Source organism: Parus major, chromosome 4 (assembly GCF_001522545.3).
Source record: "Parus major isolate Abel chromosome 4, Parus_major1.1, whole genome shotgun sequence".
Taxonomy (NCBI): Eukaryota; Metazoa; Chordata; class Aves; order Passeriformes; family Paridae; genus Parus; species Parus major.
The window spans coordinates 59877368-59902013 of record NC_031771.1 but is presented as its reverse complement, the minus strand read 5'-3'; the positions used below and the strand labels follow the sequence as shown (position 1 = coordinate 59902013).

At 38.2% G+C, this 24646-nt stretch overlaps 1 protein-coding gene across 1 annotated transcript; it reads right to left on the bottom strand.

The window, feature by feature from the left end:
- Positions 1-1706: 1706 nt before the first annotated feature.
- NOP14 (NOP14 nucleolar protein) lies at positions 1707-24480 on the bottom strand. The gene is made up of 18 exons (XM_015623777.3): positions 23966-24480; positions 21746-21880; positions 20856-20997; positions 20160-20302; positions 19630-19767; positions 18322-18444; positions 17098-17229; positions 15657-15984; positions 14290-14420; positions 13999-14084; positions 12247-12382; positions 10344-10445; positions 9401-9554; positions 4951-5110; positions 4464-4611; positions 3482-3600; positions 2405-2560; positions 1707-2006 (listed from the first exon to the last, which is right to left on the bottom strand). The coding sequence occupies exons 1-18, from the start codon at positions 24161-24163 to the stop codon at positions 1907-1909; spliced, it is 2631 nt and encodes an 876-aa protein (XP_015479263.1). The 5' UTR covers positions 24164-24480; the 3' UTR covers positions 1707-1906.
- Positions 24481-24646: the final 166 nt, after the last annotated feature.

Genomic DNA, 24646 nt, shown 5'->3' with positions numbered 1-24646 from the left:
AAAGTGGCAGGAGCTTTGGGTGTTGATTTGTGTAAAGATCCATAGCTATTAGCTCATTCCTAATACTGCTCTTACTTTATAGTTTATTTTTCAGATTGAAATTGAAATGTTAATGGAAATGGCAATTTTATTTTCCTAACAGTTTTCCATTAAAACATTACAATTTTGTTCAATGCATCACTGAATTTATCATATATTAAGCACTATTGCTGAATTTACCAAATATTAAGTGAATATATAAGTGACCAGTGAACCTAGTTCAGATTAGCACCTATCAGTAACTGTGATGGTCTTTGTCCCACTGCAACATGTCTTTGCAAATACAGTATAAGAAGAGTTAGAAGTGTTTATTGGCTCTGTTTGAAGAGCAGTTGTTTCTCAAAGTCATACTGGGCAGTTATCAGTGATTATACATACATAAATTAAAATGGAAGAAAGTTAAGAATATCACTGTTCCCTTAAGTCAGACAGTTTTGAACACACTTGAGGAATTCTAAGTAATCACCCTAGATTATTAAGAACTTCAGAGCTGTGCTCATCAGTTCAAAACTTACTGAAAAGATGAATGGATGTAGAGCTTTAAAAAAGGATTTTTACTTAAGAGTTGATTCCATTATTCAACACATAATTTAGCATGCTACATACTAATTAATATGTTACTGTTATAAATTATACTACCATCATGAGGACTGCCTTCAACTACTCAACCTTAAAAAAAGATGACAGAATGTCCAACCAGGACCATCCCCAAAAGTCATACCACAGGCCTGAGAATTTCTTGAACTCTTGTCAGGCTTGGTGCCGTGACCACTTCCCAGGGGAGATGTTTCAGATGAACCTTTTCCTAATACCTAATACCCCTGACAAAGCTTCAGGCCATTCCCTGAGTCCTGTCACTGTCACCACAGAGCAGAGATAAGTGTCTGCGCCTCCCCTTCCCCTCATGAGGAAGCTGTAGCTGCAGTAGGGTCTCTCCTTGTTCTCCTCTCCTCCAGGCTGAACAGACCAAGCACGCTCAGCCACTTCTCGCACGGCTTCCCCTCAAGGCCCTTCACCACCTTCATTGCTCTCCATTGGGCACTCTCTTGTAGCTTTTATATCCAACACTCAAGGTGAGGCTGCCCCAGCCCAGCAGAGAGGGACAATTCCTCCCTTGCCCCCCTGGCAATGCTGTGCCTGGTACCCCCAGGACAGGGATGTCCCTCCTGGCTGCCAGGGCACTGCTGGCTCAGACCCAACTTTCCATCAACCAGGACATGCCCAGGTCCCTTTCCATGGCCCTGCTCTCCAGCCCCTCATTCCCCAGCCTGTCTGTACATCCATGGCTGCCCCACCCCAGGTGCAGAATCCAGCATTTGCCCTTGTTGAACCCTTGTTGAACCTCACATGGTTGGTGAATGTCAAAATCTCTCTGCAGGGCCTCTCTGCCTCTGAGGGAGTCAGCAGCTCCTCCCAGTTCAGTGTCTTCAGCAAAACTATTCAGTGTAGCTTTGATTTCCATGTCCAAGTTGGTGATGAAGCTGTTGAAGAGAACTGGCCCTGAAATGGCACCTCACAAGTGACCTGTCACCAGCCTGAAGTAACAGAAGGTTTCTGATGTAGAATTTGTGTGTGTGTAGTTCAAGTTAGGTGCATGAGATCAGGTTTTAGATTTAGAATGCTGATTATTCATCCAAATGTTCTCATTAAAATAAAACAGAAGCATGCCATGTACAAAACTGGTATTTTTATTCTCCTTTTGAAAAGTTGTGGACTTTCCTAATAAGCAGGTTCATTTTTTCAAACAGATCCAATGATGTTGTCTCCTCAAAAACAATGCATCCAAAAAATGTAATTAAAATCTGTTCAAAAACCATGATTGGGGTGTTTTATATGGCAGCAAGCTTCCTGCTGTAGATAGTCCCAATTAATTCTTCCATTTTTTCCTTTTCATTGCTTTCCATTCACCTTCCTGTGTAGCAAGGCTACCAAGAAGCTCTTTCACTTTTCTTTTCCTGGCTGAATCTCTGTAAAACAAACAATCAACATATAAAATATTTCAGAAAGATTACATTAGGGGAAGTAATAATTGGAGAATAATTACTAATTCATAAAAAGCCACACAATTCTTAAATTTCACCAACACACCATTTAAATAAAAACATTTTGCATCCTCTTAAACTAGAGAAATGAAACTGCAAAGTTGAAAATACTTTAAATGATCTCTATTGAAAATGTTTGGTTTTCCTTAAATTTTATTTATTTGTATATTTATTTTTATTTGATTCTCCCATTTTATTTAATTTATAACTTTTTTATTAAGTTTAGTATGGTTGATCATTCATGTCAGTCTTAGCACACAGCAAAGAAATGAATGCAGAGCAGAACAACCCCCAAAGTGGTGCTGAAACAAAGGCTACGTTACCTCTCCATGATTTCTGACAGCTGCATTCTAGCCAGATATTGGTTATCTTTCCGAATCTCACGAATGGCTCCTTTAAGTTCACGTTTATGCCTCTGGATCAGCTGCTTTCTTTCTTGCTCCTTCTTGCTGCCTGCCTGCTTTCTTCCAAACTCTAAGCTGAAGTAAGAATGTATGCATGAGCACAGAACACCTTTAACCCACAAGTTTTTCATGCTGATAATGAGAGGTTTTATATGAGAACTCAGTATTTTAATTCCTGCATATTATATGAATAAGCTGAAAAATAAGAAGCTGCCCAACGAACATACTGGAAAAACACTCACCAGACCTTCTAGCTTCACCTCATCATCATGCCAATGACCACACTTCAATTTCCCATATGCAGCCTGCACTTTGAACAGACTAAAAAAAGCTAGACCAAAAGAATGGAAGTCATCTGCAGAAAGATAGAACTTCCCCATACATCTTAAATTTTTGCAGACCTTCTCAGCAGATGGTTTTTACGGAAGTCTGATGGGATAAGTGTGTATGGCAGAGTGAAGCTGTCCTCTTCAATTATTAGAATAAATAAAGCAGACACTTTGTGCCCCTGTAGTAAACCAATATGGCTAAATAAATCAGCAGCCAATATAAAGCAGACTTCCTGAATCAGAACACTGTTCTATTACCTACTACACTAAATTAGTGTTTTTCACCATCCATCTTTTACCATCGTATATTTCATATACACATGAACTACTTGCTCTTCTGACTTCAGTACCTGACAGAGCATTCAGTAAAGCACCTAAGTAGATAATAACCATCTAATCATCTTGAAATTTGCTAATTTACAATTCATTATATGGGCACGAGTTGACTTTCAGTGCTATTTTTCCTACAAGATAATATTTGCTCTTAAAATTCCTTTATTTTTGTTCCCTCCCTACCACACAAGTAGATGGCTTCTTGTGAATTATGCACAAAATCTAGCAGAAAAACAGTTCTGTTTTGTATCCTGCTTTCCAAATCCATGCTAGCTTGCTAAAAATCTTAAGGTTGAAATGCACCTTTCCTTTGCATCCAGTGTTCTTTACTTACACTTTCACAATTTTAGGAGTATACTGTTTCAATGGCACTGGCTTCTTTTTCTCACATATCAGTGGGGTATAGTGTTTTACTTTGTTCTCCAGCTCTTTCAGAGCACTGTGATACCATTCCTGAAAATGCAGAACAAATTACAATTGTAAAAGCATATCAAAACCACCATAAATCAAAATCTATTGTAAACTGAATCAACAGTAATGTTCTCCTCATGCATTTTTTTCCTTGGGTTAACACAGCTACTCATTAGGACAGTGCTAACACTGACAGGCTGTAAACCAAGTTGGATAATTCCTAAAAGCTTTTGGAAGTCTATTAAAATGGTATCATGAACAACAGGAAAGGTCTGCCTGCTGGTAGTTTCAGCTAACAGATGAAGAGGCAAGACTAAAGGCAGTTTAACTCAGGCTCTTCCTTTCATGGCAATTTTAAGAATGACTGGTTTTTTTTATTTTGATGGCCAAAAACATAGGCCATTTGACTTCATCTAAGTAATAAAACTTTGTTCTCTAAGGACATTTTACAGTGCTTCTTTGAGGAGAAGATGATTTTGCTACATTCAGAAGAGACAGATTACAAATTTGAATCTCACTGCTAGAAAATAAGCAACTGTCCTCGGCAAGGAACTGACCAGGCATATTTGTGTTCATTTTACCTATACAGTTATAAGTTTTAGCTCCCCAGTTGTACGAGAGTAACCAGATGTCCATATTACTCTTATAAATTATGTCACTCGTGGAATGCTACATTAAAACAAGCCAAGTGCTGTTCTCTTCATTTAGATAGGCAAGACACCACATACAATGGAAAAATACCTTTTCTAAATATTCTCTGTGCTTTTTTTCCACAGGAACATCAAAATGCCAGACCCTTGAAAAAATTAATGCTTACACTTGGTTTTTTTTGTTTATGCACAGATGAAGATCACAGAATTTATTAAAAAAACATACAAATCATATAGATCCTGAGGAATACATACCTGCATTTTTTCAGGATATTCATTAACTGGCACATGTTGTGTAAGGAGTACTCTGACAGGATGCATTATTTCATGGAATGATGGTAAAGGTTCATAGAGAGCCGCACATTTTTTAATAAGGTCAAAACACAGGGCTAGACATGATAACCTGTTAATGCACAAAAAATTAGTAATTTCGAGTGCAGAAACTGCAGTGGATTTTCAATTAAAATCAGCTGAATTAATTAAATTTGGACTGTTAGCAGAATCCATTAAGACCGCTTGGCAGAACCAGTTACAACTAGAAACAGTTGCTAATTCAGACTAAAAAATTCACTCCCCTAAGCAAATACCAAAAGCATTCCATCAGCAACGAATCTTTATGTCAGTGCACTGAACACAGCAGAACTATCCACTACTCTTGTTTTTATTTCTAAAGAGCACTGTCACTGACATAACACAACAGATGATCTGGTGTTTTTTCTGTTGTTCTGCACTTCTTACATACCTGGTATGATTTATCTCTGTTCTGCTGGTTTCCTTTAATCTAGTCACAATACTCAATGGCACATTTTGCTTCTCCCAACTTTTCAGATCCTCCTTATCACACACCAATAACAATTCTAAATTTTTCCCCACTGGTGTAAATGGATGCACAACAGTATAGCCTAAAAAACCAAGAACAACAGTCATTAAACAAGATCAATTCTATGCACTCTTTCTGAAGAAAAACAGCCAACTCATTCTACAATTCTAATTGTACTACCTTTAAAAATACTTTTTTTTTTTTCCTAAATTTCTAATGTTTTTCTAAAACAATGGAAAACACTGGAGCTATGGGGACATAAATCAGTGCTCTAGTCACAATGCCCAAGTCACAGAATCCAAAGGCAGGTACTGGGAGAACCAAGTACTGTCCACTGCAGAAGGTCAGGTTAGAGACTAAGGAACCTAAATATTCTCAAGTTCCTGGGACCTTAAGGCATCTGAGGGTCATGAGGGAAATGGCAAGATAAAGCTCTTAAACCACTTTCATATTTGAAAAGTTGTAGCTCCCAGTGACTGGAATAAGGGAAAAACCACCCTCATTTTTAAAAAGGGAAAGAGAAGAAATCCAGGAAAACTACAAGCTGATCAGCCTCACTTCTGTGCCCAACAAGATTGTGGGGCAGATCCTCCTGGAAACCAAGACAAAACACAGAGGTGCTTGGTAGCAGGCAACATGGCTTTATCAAAGACAAATTGTGCCTGACAGGTTTGGTGGCCTTCTATGACAGGATTACAGCGTTGATGGGTAAGGAAAGAACAACTGATATAATCTACCTGGATTTGTACAAAGCATTTGAGACTCTCCTGTGCAACATCCTGGTCTCTAAACTGGAGGCATGAATTTGACAGGTATATGACTCAGCAGATAATCAATTATCTGGATGGTCACAGCCACAATTGTGGCCAATGGCTCCATGTCTGGATGGAGATCAGTTACCAGTAGCTGAGTGTCAGGGGCTCTGTCCTAGGACCGGAGATATTGAACATCTTGGCTGGGGACACAGACAGTGGGAATGAGTGCACTCTCAGCAAGCCTGCAGGTGACACCAGGCTGAGTGGTGTCCTTGATACTCTACAGGATGGGGATGCCATCCAGAGGGACCCTGACAGGCTCCAGAGGTGGGATCACATGAACCTCATGAAGTTCAGTAAAACAAGCTGTGAGGTCCTGCATCTGAGTTGGGGCAATCCTACATATTGATACAGACTGGGCAGTATGAGTGGATTAAGAGCAGCTTTGCACAGGACTCAGGGTATTGGTAGATGAAAACCTGAATTCTGAGCTGGCAATGCGCCCTTGCAGCTCGGAAAGCCAATGCATCCTGGGCTGCAACAACAGTGGTGTGGGCAGCAGGTCAAGGGAGGGGATTCTTCTACTTCACTGTCATGAGATCCCACTTGAAGGAATGTGTTCATCTCTGAGGTCCTCACAGAAGGACACAGACCTGGCTTAAGAGCATTCAGAGGAGGGCCATGAAGATGACCAGAGAGCTGGAGCACTTCCCATATGAGGGAGCTGGGGTTGTTCAGCCTAGAGAAAGCCCTGAGGAGACCTTACAGCAACTTTCCAGTATTTAAGTGAGGCCAACAAGAAAGATGGGGAGGAACTCTTTATCAGGAAGTGTAGTTATGTGGGGTAACAGTTTTAAACTGACAGAGGGTAGATTTACACTAGATAAAAAGAAGAAACTGTTCACTATGAGAGCAGTGAGACATTGGACTATAGGCTAACCAGAGAAGTTGTGGGAAGTTCCAGCCCTGGAAGTGTTCAAGACCAGGTTGGATGGGAACACTGGATAGGTACACAACTTTCCCATGGGGTCACAAGCAGATGGCTTTGACCAGAAGGTGGCCATGAGGCACAGGGACCTGGAGCAGAGAGCCACAGCTGCAGCCACAGAACCTCTCCTGTGAGCCCATAGCAGGGGCCGTCAGAACTGTAAAGTCCTCTCCCACTCCAGCTGAGGGGTTTTAAAACAGGTGGAGCATGGAACATAGAATATATGCTGAAGCAAGGCATATGGAAAACACTAAAGAATCCCTATGCACAGATCATAAACTGATCTGTGAAACTACTTATACAGCAACATGAAAGAAGCATCTGAGGAATTTCATGGCTAGGGGACAAAATAATTTGCATTCTCTGCGCTGGACCTTCGGGATTTTTCCTCCTCTTTGTTTTCCTTATGTCCTGCAAGCTTGCAGTGGAATTGACTTCAAAACTTTTTCAAACTTGAAGTTCACATTATTTAAATACTGTACAACCTGTACATGACTCTTCAAAGACAGGCTAGAAGAAAATTTAAATAAAGGTTTTTAAGGCTTGAGACTCAAAGTTGTAAGAGATTGTGACACACACAGGCTTATGCAAGATCAGGAAGTAAGGTATGTGAGTTTTGTTATCTGCTTTACTTGTGAGAGGATAGCAGTTCTCATTAACAATTCAATTAGCTAAAGCTATCAACCATGACAACTCCTTCCCACTTCCTCTACCTACAGCTTTTCTTTTCTAAGGTAATAGTTTTTACTCTAAATCAGACTGTATTTCAGTCTTTTATGAACTGCATTCCATATATCCTTCTCAAGTGAGAAATTTACGGATCAAGATAATAAAATTAAAACATTATGAGTTTATTTGCTGACTCTACTTAATGTTAAAATTGAACACCAAGAATTTTTTCGGTGTGATGATGCATCAACATTCCAAAGAGCAGCATGTCTGCTTATTTTAAAATATTGTGTGTTGATAGCTTAACCATCAGAACTACCACAAAAACTTCCACCATGAATATTTAAAAACACAATTGGATACATTGGGAACTTCAAAACATCAATGCTGACTGGAAAGTTCTCAAAGAGAACACTGGGCCTCTAATGTATCTTTTATTGAGCTTTTCCTCACTGCTAACAGGAACCAACACCGTACAAATTTAACTAGTGCAAAATAAACAGGATTACAAAGAAATATTTTAAACAAGGTAACAATTGATCAGTAATTACCACTAAATATTTTTCAAGTTTCTTATTTAATTTTGCAGAATCCTCTATTTTAACTTTACCAAAACCCTCAGTAGATCAAATACTATTAACAGAGTACACAACAGAGAGAAAATACTTTTAGTACTACGTAACCCACCCACTCCATAACCTCTTCCCACCTCCTTCTAAGGGTTCAGCTGTTGGCCTTCTGAGAATCCAGGGCTTAGCTCTGATGCAGCCCAGCTGTGTAACCTTGGCTCACACTTCAGAGGAAACTGCTAAGCTGTGAGAGGCAGCTGGGGAAAGGTCTGTATAGTACAGCCTAGGTGAAACTGCAGTGATAGGTTTGTTGAGAAAAGGGATCAGTGGTAGCTCAAATATTCAAAATGAAAAAAAAAAAAAAAGTCAGCATAGAAATGCAAAAAAGTCCTGAAGGGAAAGGAAGGGAGCTGCCTACTGAAGTACTGGAATACTGACAGAAGCTAAACTTCCTCACCTATTAGAGACAAGATTCTTAAGGATCTTGTTAAGAGTGATAAGCATACTAATACATAGTGTGTAGTTCATTAAATCCCAGATATCTTGTGAGTTTATCAAATAATTTAATTTTTCACTTGGTAATATCCTGCCTGCAGAGTCTCCTCCTGCATGCTGTGCCCACACAGAGATATTAACACATGAATCAGTTACTACGCTCTGACAAAACTCCTCAAAAGTAAATTATTGTCACTGAACTGTTCAACAGAAAAGAGCCCCAGAACCAGAATAACTTTAAAGACAGAAACTAATAAAAGGAAAAAAAAAAAAATGGAGAGACTGGCAAATTAAAAAAAAATTCTAACATAGGGAATCACACTGAGGAGATAATTTAATTGTCCCTGTGCAAATTGTTAAGCTAACACACTTATGTTACTAATCCTGCTTGTGGGGATAGCTGCCCTCTATTATACTACTACAAATCCATGTCAAATAAGGAAAAATACCAGTTTTGTGATGTTCATCTCTCATTTAGGTGATATTGCTATTAGCTGAAGGGTATCTGCAGCATGAGCTGCTGCCTCACTGTGAAGTTACAGGGTACTGTATCTTCAGGAATCCATTAGGAACTCTAAATTTCAGAACACAGTCCAATCACACAATCTGTTTAGAACAACAACATTGCAAAAATACTGCACTGTGGCCAACATGAGTTCATTTCCTTTAATAACTTCAGTCCTTTCCTTCCTGCCAACAACACTAAAGGATCTAGCTCATAACAAGATGCCCAAGAATGAAGGTTGTGTTTGGCTGAACTAGCAGATGATTTTGGCCTTTTGTTCAAAAAACAATGAAATCAGTGTGAAATATTTGTATTTAAAAAATTTAGAAGATAAACCCCAACACTCAAAGAGACTCTAAACAAAATACTTGTCTACTCTAAACAAACTCACCCTGGGCCTGGCTTTTGGGTAGAGAGATGTGAAGTACTCCAAGAAGGAAATTGATGAGCTCTGGTACAAATCTTCTGGAGAGAGATACATATTCCAGGAACAAACAGCATATAAATAACCCTTTAATAACATCTTGCAATGTTGCAATGCGACACTAAAAGAAATAAAAAGAACAAAATATTCCTAATTAAAAGTCATCATACATCACAAATGCAGGATCTCCCAAAAAGATGAATTATTAACTACATTGTAAGCATTTGAAGTCTGTAAAATTACAGACTTTGATCTTTCATGAGAACCACACTGGTTTTCCCTGGTCCTCAACTGAAGAGTATCTGCAGGACTGAGTAACAGGTTTATCAGAACTCATTTAGCCACTAGAAGGTGCTAAACGACAAACAATAAATTCTTCAGAAATGAACCAGTGAAACAGAATGCTCAGAGCAACTTGGCAGCAATAGAACAATTAGCTCAAGACTTTCGAAACATATAAACAGGATATTAGGATAGAAAAATAAGGACATATTTTAACTCGGTGCACTGCATTAGGTACATTTTCAAGGAACACAGATCCTGCCAATTTTTAAGTACATAACCTCTCAAATATGAAGAAATGCAATATATGGAAAAGAAACCACTAATTAATGACTTCAGATTGTATTCAGTCTGTTCTATTAGTCCCATGTAATTTCCCATAGAAGGAATTCTTTTGCGACAGCTTGAAAAATTGAAGAGATAAGGTTTTGTGAGTTGGACTATAGTCTGCAAGGGTGTATTCCTCTTTACCCTTTCTTCCAGTTACTCTCTGTGGTTATACCAAACACAAAGCTGCCTTTGCAAGTACATTGCCACTATATATATATTAATGCTAATGTACACATTTGGAGTCCGAGGAAGAAACAATACATGTGAAGTTATATACCGAGGTACATCACAGACATACCTTAGTAAGCAGCTGACTCATGTACATAAAAGCAGGTGTTACAACTGGGTGCCAGAAGTCAGAAGTTGGAAACAGCAGAGATACAATTTTCAAATAAATAAGCTGATTGCACATAAAACAGAACAAGGCAAAATATAGTTAAGATATTATTCACAGGATCTTGACTTTATACATATGCAACTTTTGAATGAATAACTGCCACACCATAGTCAAAAATACTACAATAAATGTCAAAAAATCTGGTATGATACACAACCTATTTATTGAGCCAGTTGTTTAAGTTAGATGAGAATAAGGAATATCCGTTATGAGACACCCATTATAGGTCTAACATCGGACTAAGGCAGCTGAAAAAGCAACAAAGAAGGAACTCTGCCTCCCACCCCCATTTACTTCATGAGAACATCTGATCCCCTTCAGCTCACCACGATCACACACTCTCACACCACAAACACAGGAGGAAGTGGCCACACAGGACCTGTGACACCTTTCAACCAGTCCTCAACACAGACAATGAACAGGCACAGGCACACACCAAAAAACAGTTGCAACCAAAAGAACTAAGCAGTGATTAGGTACACTTTTACTGAAGGGGACTTGAGAAACCTATAACTGACCTGTCAAGACCATATGGAAATTAAACATCAAAGGTAATTATGAAAATTATTTAAGTGGATATTTACACAGTAAAGCAGATGGAAGTAAAGTTTTAATGCTTCCTCTCTGTTCCTCCTTCATTGTAAACAAATACTCTCCTGAAGTATTTTGGTTACTAAATACTCTGAATTGCAGGCTAAGATAACAGCAGGCATATGAAATGCCTACTAAGACAACTGATCTATGGAATATTCATTTAAACAAGTGCTTTGAGAATACAAAGTGATATAATTCCACCCTAAAGGATCATGATGGCCCGCAAACTGGAAGTCCAGTGAAAGGAATGAATGCCAGAAGTGTGACTGGTGTTACAAGGGTGACAGTTACAAATTAAAAAGAGAAGTTAAAAGCTCCCTATAATGTATTTCCTGCAAAACCCAAAATATCCTGAATAAAGACTCTTCAGAAGAACTCAATATATCTTCCAAGCTGTAAGAACCTAGCCTTCAGTCTATTTTCCTTCAATAGTTTAATTATTCCATTAGGTAGCAGCAATTCATCAAGCTGACCGAAAACAAGTAGCACCCTCTGAATTAGATTTATGGTTTGTCTTTGAAACCTTACTACAATTAGAAATTACTCATTTTCCAGATGCTGCCTTCTTGAATTCTTCAGCAGCCATTTACCTGGACACTGTAAAAGGAATCTGTTCACATTTAACATGGAAAGTGAAGATGGGATATTACCAGTATAGCAAGGAAATAAATTCTTTCCAAGCCACTAATTCGGCCATTATCGTATATAAAGTACTAAGAAATGTTGTATTTTTATATCCATAATAATAATTTTTTGGTTGGTTTTTTGGTTGGTTGGTTGGTGCTTTTGTTATTTTAACCTAAGAGATATTGCAGATATCACACTTCTATGGAGCACTTTTTTTAAACATGTCACAACATAACCGATAACATCACTTCTTCCTAAAACTACCTATTTAAGTTTCACCAAGAAAACAAAGTTCTGCTATGCAAACTGTAGAGACAATTGTAAGATCTTTTCCCCTTATTAATTCCATAGTCACACTTCTACTCTGAAGAATGTGTGTGTATTTTTTGTTTGCTTCTATAGGGGTGGGGTTTTTCTGTTGTTGCGGGGGTTTTTGTTACAAGTTATCCCCAGAAAGGCAATTTAAAATATTGAAAACCTAAAAAGTCATAGATGCTAATAATTCACTACATAATGTCATCTTGCACTTATTACCGTTCTGTACTAATGCAAAGAGATAACCCCAGCAAAATGCATTTGTTACCGTGTCTAAACCTGGAAATGTTGCACGGCCTTTGACTTCAATTACTTCTTGCAGATCATGTGCAGCGTCTCGAAGGATAAACTTGATACTGTCACTGGCTGCCTCAGGAAACATCTGGCAAAGATTGTACAATGGCCTATTAACAAGAAATTTAATAATCAAGTTACACCACTGATGTTAATAAAAAATTGATTTTTAAGCACCCATAGGAAGCTTTCGTGTGTTCCATCTACACTGTTACAATAACAAATTGCCTGCAACTAATGTTTATTTTTTAGAATATAGATTACTACTGTAATACTTTATTTTACAGAGGCATGTATTTTTCATTAGGCCTTGTGAGAATCCTTGAGTTGTAGGCTTTTAAATCTTATATAAAAAATATTTTTAAACATTAAATACACTCCTAAACCATTGGCTATGGTTATTCAGTATCCTTCTGAATCTCCTAACTTTAGATATTGCTGCAATGAAGTATGCTGGCTTACACTAGACAGCCCACTATTCCAAACACTCTTAGGGAATATTAAACAACATGTAAGGCAGCAATGTGGTTAGCAAAATTATTACTGCAAATAAGAAAAAAATCCCAAACACAAAGTTAGATCAGCCCCTGGCCTATGGTTAGCGCCTACAGGCATATGCAGTCTGGAGCCTGCATCTGTTTGGCCTCCCAGTATTTTCAGTGAAATTTGTCTGCAGTGATATTAATATATCCCAGTACTAAAAGACAACCAAAACATATTTCCTCTTTGGTACAAACCATGTGTGACAGTATCAATGGCTCAGAGCCATCATTATCTTCCTGAAGAATGCAACAGAGCAATAAAAGCTAATGCTGCACGTAACAGATTTTTAAAAACTTACCGACTTCAGCATGAAACAAAAAACATCTGCTGAAAACTATATAAAAATAACTTATTGAAAGAAAGCTCTCTATCCTGCAAAGTAAAGATAGGAACCACAGACCAATTCTGTTTGGTAGGGACCTTTGGAGATAATCTGATGCAGCCCTCTGCTCAAAGCATGGCTAACTTCAAAGCCAGATCAGGTTGCTCATAGCTTTGTTGAGTTTTGTTCATCTTCACAGCTTCTCTGGGAAACTAATGTTCATTACCTTTTCTGAGAAGATTTTTTCCTTTAAATCTAATCGCAATTTCCTTTGTCAAAGCCCTTTCCCATTGACTCTTGTCCTTTGCTGTATACCTCTGAGACAAACTTGGCTCTCTCCTCACAGCCTAACTGCCTGTCAGGTATTTGAAGACAACAATGCCAAACTGACAACTTCCTGCAAAGTGTTTAGTTGGAACTTCCATAAGAGCTTACTATAACACTTTCAATTCCATTTTCATCTAGCTCCCTGAGTGAATTCACAGAACTAAAACTCATGGGAAGAGCAGAGATTGCAAGAGAAACTTCACAGTGTCACTGCAATGCTTAAAATCCTCTATATCAGCTGTCTAAATAACCTCCTATACAGAAGTTTCATGCATGTATGGTACTACTTATTTGCTACCTACAAAAAGCACCTTACAGATCAAAAGATACATTCTGAGGTTTTGAAAATCTCTTGGTCCAATTAATAGATCAAGTAACACATGAAACCAAGTTAAAACGTAAAGGCTGAGGGTTACCAGCTGCCAACAATTTCTACAGGATATTTGAAACAAGCAACAATTTAAATGCCTTACTCTAGGTAGCTTTTGTTTTTAAACCCTGAAGGAACAGAAGTCCATAGGATTTAATACTTACAGGACCAGTCTGTCAATTGTTCTGAGCTCTGGTAAATCCAGAGTTGCTAACTCTCCCATATATTCCAAAAGGAAGCCAAACAATTTCTGCAAGAAGCATAATATGTTAAAATTATTAAGTTTTTCTTCATTGCACATATTCTTAAACAGTGATACAGACTTAGAAAATTAATATTATCATGTTAATTCTATCGTTACTCACAACAAAGAAGCATGTATATTTTATACTGCTCCCTGAATATTTACTAAAACTTACTCTGGAATTAAAAGTTACTTTAAACATAAAACATACTTCCAACTTTGCTTTGTTTCCCACTGCAAGGCTTGGATGATTGCATTTCTGAATCCTCTCCAGTATAATAAGCTGTTGTTCTATTGTCCTTCCAGCCAATAAAGACTTAAATGTCTCATAGGACTCAGGAACTAGAAAATAAAAACAAAAATTCACCACACAAAAATCTCGAACTTTACATCTTTAATTCAAGTGAATGTGCAACAAATTTCCAATCTGAAAATACTATTGTTCAGAAAAAAAGAAACCACAGGTGTTTTAAATAATTACCTTTTAAACACTAATAATCTATTAGCACTATTTCTGTGAACCTAAGTCAGAAAATAACATGTTTTTCAATGCTTAAAACTCAAGCCATCCTCTATTTACCACATATGCTATGTTGACATAAAGCAGAATTAAACCTAAACACACATTTAACCAAAAGATTACCATAATACAATTAGTTTTATGTTTAATTCACACCTAATTAGCTTTTGTGTGAAGAACATTAAGAAAAGTAACAATATGGCCACAAGTAGGAAATTATTTAAAAACACCCAAAAATCCAACAACCCTGGCATATATGTAGTTTTTTACAGAAATCAACATGCTAGAAGACATTGTAACTAATTGTGATTTTTTTGAGTTATTTTAGGATGACTGCTTTTGGGTTAAAGCAAAGCCTGAATGCAATTCAAAAGGCTTTGTGTAGTAAGTCATCTTCTCTCTTGATGGAAAACACAAGCACTTAAGGAAGTTGTTTGAAAGGTTGTTTAATCTTGCAAGAGATACTTTTGTTAGAGAAATCTACACTAGGACAATAGTTAGATGAATTATGTACTTAATATGAATGAATGTTTTGTGTACTACTTGAAATGCATCTCCTCCTTCCTGCTAGGCATGGACCCAAGACCAGCCAGAGTGTCTCTACAATAATGCAACGTTACATCACAGTTCAGAATCCTGTCTCTCCAAGCATCTTCTGACAAAAACATCAAACCAAACACAGATCACAGAATACTACTCTAGCTTCTCTTAGGTAAAACAGTAGCACTCTGGATTGGATAAGCTGTTTGCCTTCAGAAAGGAGAATGGGTAATTTTGTTCTACTCCCCTGTTCTTATCTTCAAATTCTGATGCTGCTCAGAGGCACAGAAACTGCTCTAGGATGAAACAGATCTGGTTCCTACTTCTCCAAGCATGATTAGGTTTGCTTACTAAGAACAGCTGCTCTTCAAATAGTAGAATACAATTAAGCAAAACTTTGTGAATGAATGTGAGACCTACAGGAAAGAGAACTGACCGTTTAACTGCAGAAAAACAAGTTTAACTGTTATTAAACACCTCCTAACAACAAGGGGTCTCTGGATCAGTCCTTTGCTTACCAGCAAATGTATAGGGAAGCTCTGATTTGGCAGCTTCTCTCTTTGGATCTAATTTCTCCACATTCTGTGATTCATTTTCATCTGCCTTGTGTTTCTTCTCCTCTTTATTCCCTGCAGCTTCTTCTTCACTCTCAAGATCAGATTCAAGATCCAAGTGGCTGTCTGCTGCATCATCCTCCGCATCTTCACTTGCAGATTCTTCCTGACTTTCTACTTCATTCTCATTATCTTCTTCCTCTCCTTCCTCCTCTTCTTCCCCTTCTTCCTCTCCTTCCTCCCCTTCTTCCTCTCCTTCCTCCTCCTCATTTTCAATATTAATTTTTCCATCCTGTCCATAGAGAAAACATGGATAAAGTGGCAGCACCTCACCACAATCACCACGGAAAGTTATCTTAAATATGCAAGAAGAGATTTTAAGCCTTGCTACCCTAACCAGGCAGTGAATGCCAGCAGTGCCAATAGCAAATAAGGAATATTTGGGAGAGAACATACATATAGATATAAAAAAGTAGGGTACTTTCAAAGGGCTGTAAGAAACTGTAAGAAGAGGTAGTATACGATGAACAAAAGAAACCACAGAGAAGGAAAACTACAAGATGATAATTAAAAGATTTCAACATCACTTACAGAAACATTCTTCATATAAAAATATATTCCTTCTATGTGTTAAAATAGCATATCAGATACATATTTGGTCCCATCTTGATTTTATTAATCATCAGTTTAAATTCACATTCACAATTCGTTTTCTCCCTTTCAAGAACAGCAGTTCCCTTGTTACTTGTGTATGAGAGGACAGAATCAGCCCATACGTGCACCACAGTCACACGACTCGTAATATCAGCTTTAAGGTTATGTTGCTCTGACACCTTATATGTCAGAAATCTACTAATCTTTAGGCTGAAATTTAGTGGAAGCTGTACCAATACAGTGAAAATTAAAAAAAAAACAAAACAAAAAAACAAACCAAAAATGCTCAAGAGTCTCTTCAACCCAGCAGGCCAGTGGCAGAGAAGGCTACTCTAAGAGCAGGAACACAGTCAGGAGACTTGACACTTCTAAGACCACACAGAACACAGCATCCAGTTTTGGGCCTTCAAATGCAATAAAGGTATTGATAAACTGCAGCAAGTTCAGCAGAAAGCCACCAAGACTACTGGGGGCTGGGGCACCCGCTCTGCAAGAAGAGGCAGACCTGGGCTTACCCAGCCTGGAGATTAAAAAATCTCTTCACAGTACAAGCAGTCAGTGTGCATCTCTCTGAGAAGCCTCAATTTTTGGAGATTTTCCAACTACAGGCTGAATCTGAGTAAACTGGTGATTTCATAGTTGACCTTGCTCTGAGCAGGAGGTTGGATTAATATCTCCACAGAGTTCACTTGCCAGCTTTTTCCTAATCTTCTTTATAGACCTCTGAAAATTCAGAAATTTTAAACTTTACCTTGTAAGACAATAAACGTCTATCATCTTTATCCAGGATAAAGCCATCAGCTAGATCATCAGCTGACATGTGACTGGGTTTCTTTTTATTTGCCTCTTCATCTATTCCATGCATTCGACGTAACCGATCTGCCTGTGTTTCACAAGAAATACCACACACAGATGTGAGACATTTAGCTCCATCAGGTAACTACACCAAAACAGAAGATCTCTCATATACTACAGCTAAGAAAACACAAGGAAAAAACAGTTAATTTGGATTACTCAAAAAATTGGTGAAAAGCAAAAAACCAGCAACTTTAGAAATCATGGGCAAAAGCTGACCATACCTATTTTTTGTAGAGAGTACAGTCTGGTAAGAGCACACAGTCAACCGGATTAGCTTATTTAAAAGGCTTTAAAACTGGGTTAACCAGAAGCATTGTGCTCTCTTGGTTTAAAATTTATCTCTTTTGCTGATGGAACATCATTATTAGAAAATAAGAGCTTCCAAAGTGTTTCAGGATTCTACAGTGTTTATCTGTTTTGCATGTATGTAACAAGCTTGTAGTGAACACAACCACATCCTAAGATTCTTGGGATAAAGACTGAGCATCGAAATCTAGGAGGGTAACAGTAGAAAATAAAAAAGTCTCTCTGTTCTACTGTAATCTGAAGGTACAGAATTCCCTACAGTCTTAAATGTGTTCTTATTATACCAAAACAAAAAGAAAGAAAAAATGAAACATTTACCAAATTATTCCATTTTCCCATAACACTCAGTGCTCCATGTAACAGAAATAGCACGCAACATTTCCCAAGACATTCGTATCTCTCTGCAAAGCAAAGCTACGCACATTCTACCGCTGAAAGGCTCTTGCAACAGCAGAAGAAAGCAGTAAATTACTTGCCCAGTGTATTAATTCAACTCTATGCAACATCATACTCCACTAACTTAGAAGCACCTCAACTCTGAATAATTTAAAACATTTAAAGGCGAATCAAAGTATTATCTTTTTATTGAAGGAAGATTCATTTCATAAACCTCCACAGTCACATACTAGGCCTATGGGTTTTCTTTTTTGTTTTAATATGAGATTACAAACACAAACAGAAGATTTCCTGAATTCAGCCTCTGACAAACTGCAGTTTAGTACAGCCACTTACAATCTAAGGTCAAGCAATGAATTTACACAGTCATTCCCAAAAGACAGGCCCCAAACAATCTCAGCCATAAATGGTATACCTCGAGCTTCTGGAGCCGGGCCTGCTCTTCTTTGGCCAATTCTTCTTCTGTCTTCAGCCTTTCTGAAGGTTTTGCTTTCATCTCAAATCCAAGTTCTCGAACAATCATATCATATTCATCAGGCTAAAGAAATATTTACGCAATTGTTTATTATCTTAAGTTTTATTATTCTATGTTGCAGCCATCCCTCTGCCAGAATAACAGCTAAGAAATCAGACTGTTAAGGTAAAAGGAAAGGACTGCTTCCAAAGCAAGCTCCAAGAACACTCAACTCAGCTAAGACAAGGAACGATAAGAATAACTGAAGGGAAACTCTCCTGGAATTTCCCCCTTCCTTACTTAAGCTAGTCACAACTGAAAATCTTAAAAAAAGAGTATCATAAATAATAACTGGATAACTTATTACTTTAGAAGCCCTTTGAAATACTGTTTATTAACAAAACACAACCAGAATTAATAAATTTATAAGATACATTTAATTTTCCACTGTCACATGAGATAAGCCTTTGCTAGTTCTGTTACACAGAAGCCTAGCTTAAAGATAATAAAAAGGGATGCTGATATTCAATGAGCTTCAACATGCCACAGAGCAACTTAAACCCAGAAGTCAACAGACCAAAATATGAACTTCTGCTCCACTATTTTTCTGTTGTACTTTCAGATGGGTTTTAATGCAAGTCTGAACTAATTAGCTGATTTTATAAAATCTGGATTCTACTGCAAAACAATAAATGGAAACGCACAATAATACACATTTCTAGAAGAAAAATAAAAAAGCTCAATACAATGGCTATACTTAGATTTAAAAGTTTATTTCCCTTAGTATAGAATACAAATGATAGAAAAGGCATGAGACCATAGAATACCTACTCAAAAGTAAATTATTTTCATTCCCTTCTTGAAAGGGACAGAGCCCAATTTCAACAAGTAAATGTCTACTGTCAAGTACAGGCTTTTCTATCAAAGGAACACTCAAAAGGCACTCAAGTCAGTGTTCCCAACAATTTTAATTCTTCAAGAAAATTTGTCCTACAAATAAGCTGTAGTCAAGAGTGTTGTTCAGTCTGCATCCTCGCCCTCACTTGATAACTAAAGAAAAGCAATAACTAATTAAAATCAGAGAAATCATACAAAAACCTATATTCCTCCAACTGATGAGACTGTGCTAAAACTACAGCAACTCCTTCAATGTGAATTGCAGCAACATTTTGTTTTATGAAGTGATGAACTTGGCCTTATACTTCAGCCACTACAAGTCAAAACTACAAGTTACTAGAACCAAGGAAATTGCTCTAGTCAAAACCTCACCTTGGGTTTTTCTACTTCTTTGTCCTTGCTCTCTGACTTTGGGGTTTTGCGGGCAATAAGGGCTTGGATTTCCTTCCAGTCTTTGTCAAGTTTTTCTGTCAGTTCTAAGGCACTTTCTCTCTGAGTTTGCCTCTCTTGCTAGAAAAATAAAACAAAGACAAATGCAGTAGTTATGTTCACATGGACATGACATAGCATTTACAACTTAAAACCAAAACACTGTCTTTCACAAATTAATAATTTCAAATACTTAACATTTTGAAGCTGCAAACATTCTTTTTAAAGAAGCAGTATAGAGCTATGCTGAAGGGTACATGGCTTGCATTCAGAAAACAGGTGTGAACACAAGGGGAGATTTGGAGATACAAAAGAATGTCAGCTAAACAAGTTATATCTAAAATGCCTACAAAATCAGACTTTATTCAAGGAGCTTGGACTCCTCTGAAAAAGCTTTCTTCATTGTTATCTATGCCACTATGGTGAAAGCTTCTTAACCATGCTTACTTATACTTCAGGGCTAAAAAACTCACCTTTTCTTGTTTAGATTTGGCTATCATCTCTTCGATGAGTTCTTTCCTAGACTTAGGTTTTTCCTCTTCATCTCGCTGCTCACTTGATACTTTTTTACGAAGGAGGCCTCCACCCCCTCCAAAGTGAGCAGCAGTTAATTCAGCTAGGGAAAAAAAGCAGAATGTGAATCTTTCAAATCCACATGACTGCAAGAGCGCTGCTGCTAGGACAGTATCTCCCTATTCTTTGAGAATGGGAACAATTTTAACTATTGAACTAATCATGCATTAGTTCCATCCCTATGGGAATAGTCATACCAAAAGAGATTGTGTCATACACATAATTTACACTGAAAAATACTTGGTATGAGGTAGGATCATACTTTTTTCCAGTATTTATCTAACAGGTAGGTCCAGAGATGCAAGAAAGCAACCAGAAAACTCACACTTCAGATTCTGGTCAAAGGGCTCAAAATCCAGGTACCTGTTTATGGTGAAAAGCTCATAGAGTAAAGAAGCTTGCCAGTTTTATGTCCAACTTAACCCCTGCTAAAATCCGGAGGGCCAGTCTATGTGTGGCTAAGAAGTAATCAAATTTGGTTTAAATATCTCAACCAAGAACATGATATTCTCTCTCACTGAGAGACAGTACTGAACATGATGTACATGTTTACCAGTAATAAAATTACCAGTGAAACACCAGCTGGGACTTCTTACCTGACAGTGTTCCTCTTTCCTCTGTGTCACTGTCACTATCAACAATATCATTTAGTTTTTCAATTTCTGCCAAAGATTGGCCATAGTGAGTCAATTCCTCATCTTCATTAAGATTATAGATACTCTTCTTTCCATAATTTTGCTAAGAACAGTAAAACAAATCAATGAAATATCAAAATATCTTCAGTTCTCAGACAATGAAGTAACACCGCCTACAGTTTTAGTGCTAGCTGAAGAGACTGCCAGGCCAATATTTTCGTTCAAATAAATTTTAAGTGAGAGAGTGTCACATCTATCTTTTACAAATGGACTAACTCAGGAAATCTAGGGAAGTTGAAGATACTCTACGTATCAGTAAAATCAATTTTTAATCACTGCATTTCAGGCCTAATGAAACAGCCTTCTACCTACAAAAATTACACTGCTTAATTCTAGAGACTTCTGAAGTATGATGAGGCAGAAAGGACAGTACTGCGCATTCAATTCACAGTACAGAATGACAGCAAGTTACAGAGTTCTACTCAGCTACAGAATATACTTGATGGCAACTGCATTTTCCTAATTTAACTCCTAAAACAAAGAAATCAAAGAAAACCAACTAATCAATGAACCTGCTCATAACTACCTTTCTTGCATGTCAGTGCTCAAAGAAATCTCTGCTTCAAACAGTTGTGTTGCAAAACCAAAATGATTTAATGAAAAAATTTCTGTTTTTTCACAAAAAACACAAAAAATTCCTTTTTCATAAGTTCCAAACCTATAAAACCAAAAATAAAGCATTACCCTCCAAAACCCTCTATTAAGGGGGCGCTCCCAACGTAAAAATTCAAGCGTGCCTTGTGGTTTTATGTTTGGCTTTCTTTTGTTGGTATTTTTTTTTAATCATTTACCTGTCTTTCCAGAGTGAATCGTCTGATCATCTTTTCCTCAGGACTTATTTTGGTGTTATATTCACCAAAACGTTTATCTTTAAACACATTTGTCTTTTCTCTTTCTTTATATTCTTTCAGTAATGTTTGATTGCGCTAGAAGGAAAAGGACAAAACTAGATAGAATTAAAAGAACAGAGAGTACTTCCAAAGTCAATGTAAAAAAGACTCCATGGTATCCTGTCAAGATAATAATCTTTATATTGCCATTATATCATAAATAATAATTTACCAGAATGCAATGAAAGAAGGAAAAATTAACATGGAAAAAAGACGGGAAGCTCATACAGTACATTCAGATTAAGTTCTCTCATAAGCATCCATGTGAAGGTAACATGTTACTCCATACCTCACTTTTATCACATACAAAACCTGTGCATTTACACTGGAGGATTTTGATGCATCTCAAGCTTAGAAAACTAAGAATAACATATTACAGAATGCAAAAAAAAGCTAGCAAAAGTCAGCTGAACTTTTCTTTGGTCATTTCATCTAAGACATAAAAGACTGAAGTGGATCCACACATCTAGCCCTGTGTCACTGTTGAGCATGGGGAGGTCAAGCATCCAGTCAGTAAAAAGAAGTTTATCACACCTATAAAAGGTACTTACTATGTGCTCTACTTTTGGGACAGGCGAGGAGACAAACGCCAGTGAACTAATTAATGATAAATATCTGATTTATCTTATTATTAAAAAAAACCCTAAATCCTAAAATGTGATGTACAACATTCATGAAGTTTCCAAAAATCTTGACAAACAGTAACAAAATCTGAAAGCTAATTTACAATTTCATGCTGAAGATGTTATATAGTTTCTAAAGAAAGAAAATGTTGGCTGTGTTTAGGCTGAAGAAATATCTGTTTTTATTTAGAGCACATTAATTGATTCTTACAGAAAGATACTGTGCCATTCACATTACCAGAATCTCACAAAGTGCTTCACTAAAGGAAAAGGCCGGGTTTCCTAGTCTAGACCTCTGCAGCCTCTCTGAGCATCCACAATTTTCAGATGCTGCTGTAAATGACACTAAAACCCAGGTTTCATCTAATATTGTGCCAGTTCTATTTACTTACAGTAACCATACAAATATCATACAGCTGAAACACTGTATATGAACATTAATACCTCTTAATACATTTTGTACCAGAAAGCATTTCTGTGTCTTTTTTCACTCAATTGATTACTTCTCCTATTGATAAAAAAGAAAATACTTAATGCATTACCTTTCACAATGCATGTAAAATGATAAACCATCTGTTGATAAACCATGTGCTTTTGCTGCACTTGCCCTTTCAGTAAGTGCTTTAAATTCTGTTCAACAACAGCATGTATTTAACATGTCAGAGAATCTCAGGGACATACTTTCAAAGTACATTTTTTCAGCTTTAACTTAATCTACAGAGGTTTTAACTTTGCTGGTTTGTCTGAAGTGACAGACCACTAAAAAGTCAAGTGTTTCACCCAAGAATGTGGTAGGTTGCTGGAATCCCAGATGCATAGTATGACACACTCTCTCACCCTTATGCATCACAGATTTTGGTCAGGTAGCTACTGATGGCAATAGAGAAAGAAAAAGAGGCATTTTGAAAATTGTACAAGGGTTGAAGATAAAGAAATTACTCAAGTTGTATGGTCATTCTTATGACAGCAGAAGACAGATCATTATATCCCAACATACTTCTACGACATCTCTATTTAACCAGTGCACAAAAAATTAGCTGCATTTGTTTTCCAGATCAACAGTAGTTTCTTTGTAGCTACACATTTCTCACTGCATCCCGACCTTAGTGCCCTTTCAATCTTTCACTTTTACACCAACGTTACATTATCAAGAAGCTTAACATCCTGTGATCAGCAGAATTAACCAATGTAATGGACTCTATGGTCCACTACTTACTCGCCAACAACACGTGCCATTGTATTCTGGACCTGGGTAACTAGCGAAGAGAACCATTCCCACACAAGCAGTAAGGAAGACCTGTACTACTGAACCCTGTGGGTTGCGCTGGCAGGAGCCATTCCCCGAGTCCTCCATCACCCCCGAGCATCAGAGGTGACCGGCCACTCCTCCTGTGCACAACAGAGGTAGTCGCTTGTTTCACCTAAGAGGGCTCCAGCCTTATCATTTTCCCATATCCACAGACACCATTCTTCCTCGCTGCTCTGGATATCCTCTTACCTTCTTGATGGCCTTGGACCGTGAGACACCAGGCAGCCCCACATCATTTTTGGTCTTCCTCCCCAGGATGTCAAACTTCTGCCTGTTGACTTTCACCTCAAAGGGGTTGCTCTTGACCACAGCCATCGCCGACTTCACGGGCCCCTTTGCTGCGGAGGGCACCGACACCTTTCTCTTCCGCTTCGCCGCCTTCCCCATCTCTGTTCCAGCTGCCCGCGGGGACGCGGTGCAGGGGCAGCAGCTCAGCCCTCAGTGTTCAGGGTCAAGACTGGAGGTGCGAACGGGGCCGGCAAAATGGCTCCCGGGGGGGCGCAAAACCCCCTGAATTCCTCCTTGGCCTGATCCCTGCCCTCCGCCACAGCTCCGTGAGAGCTGGAGGGGTGTGGGGCGGAGGAGAGAGCACAGGAGAGGAGGGAGAAAAGAGAAGAGAGAGCAGCGCGACCCCAACGTCCCCCACAACTTGCCGTGCCCAGCGCCACCACATGCGCACCGGCAGCTTACCAACTCTCGCGAGAACTTTGCCCAAGTACCGCGATATTTCTCTCTCTGCTTCCCGCCCGCTTTGGGACGAGGCCGGGGAAGGTTTGGTGCACTACGTGTCCCAGCAGGCCAACGAGACATTGCGCGCGTGTCCTCAGTACACACCGCGCTCTGCCTGCTGGGACTTGCAGTCCCGCTAAT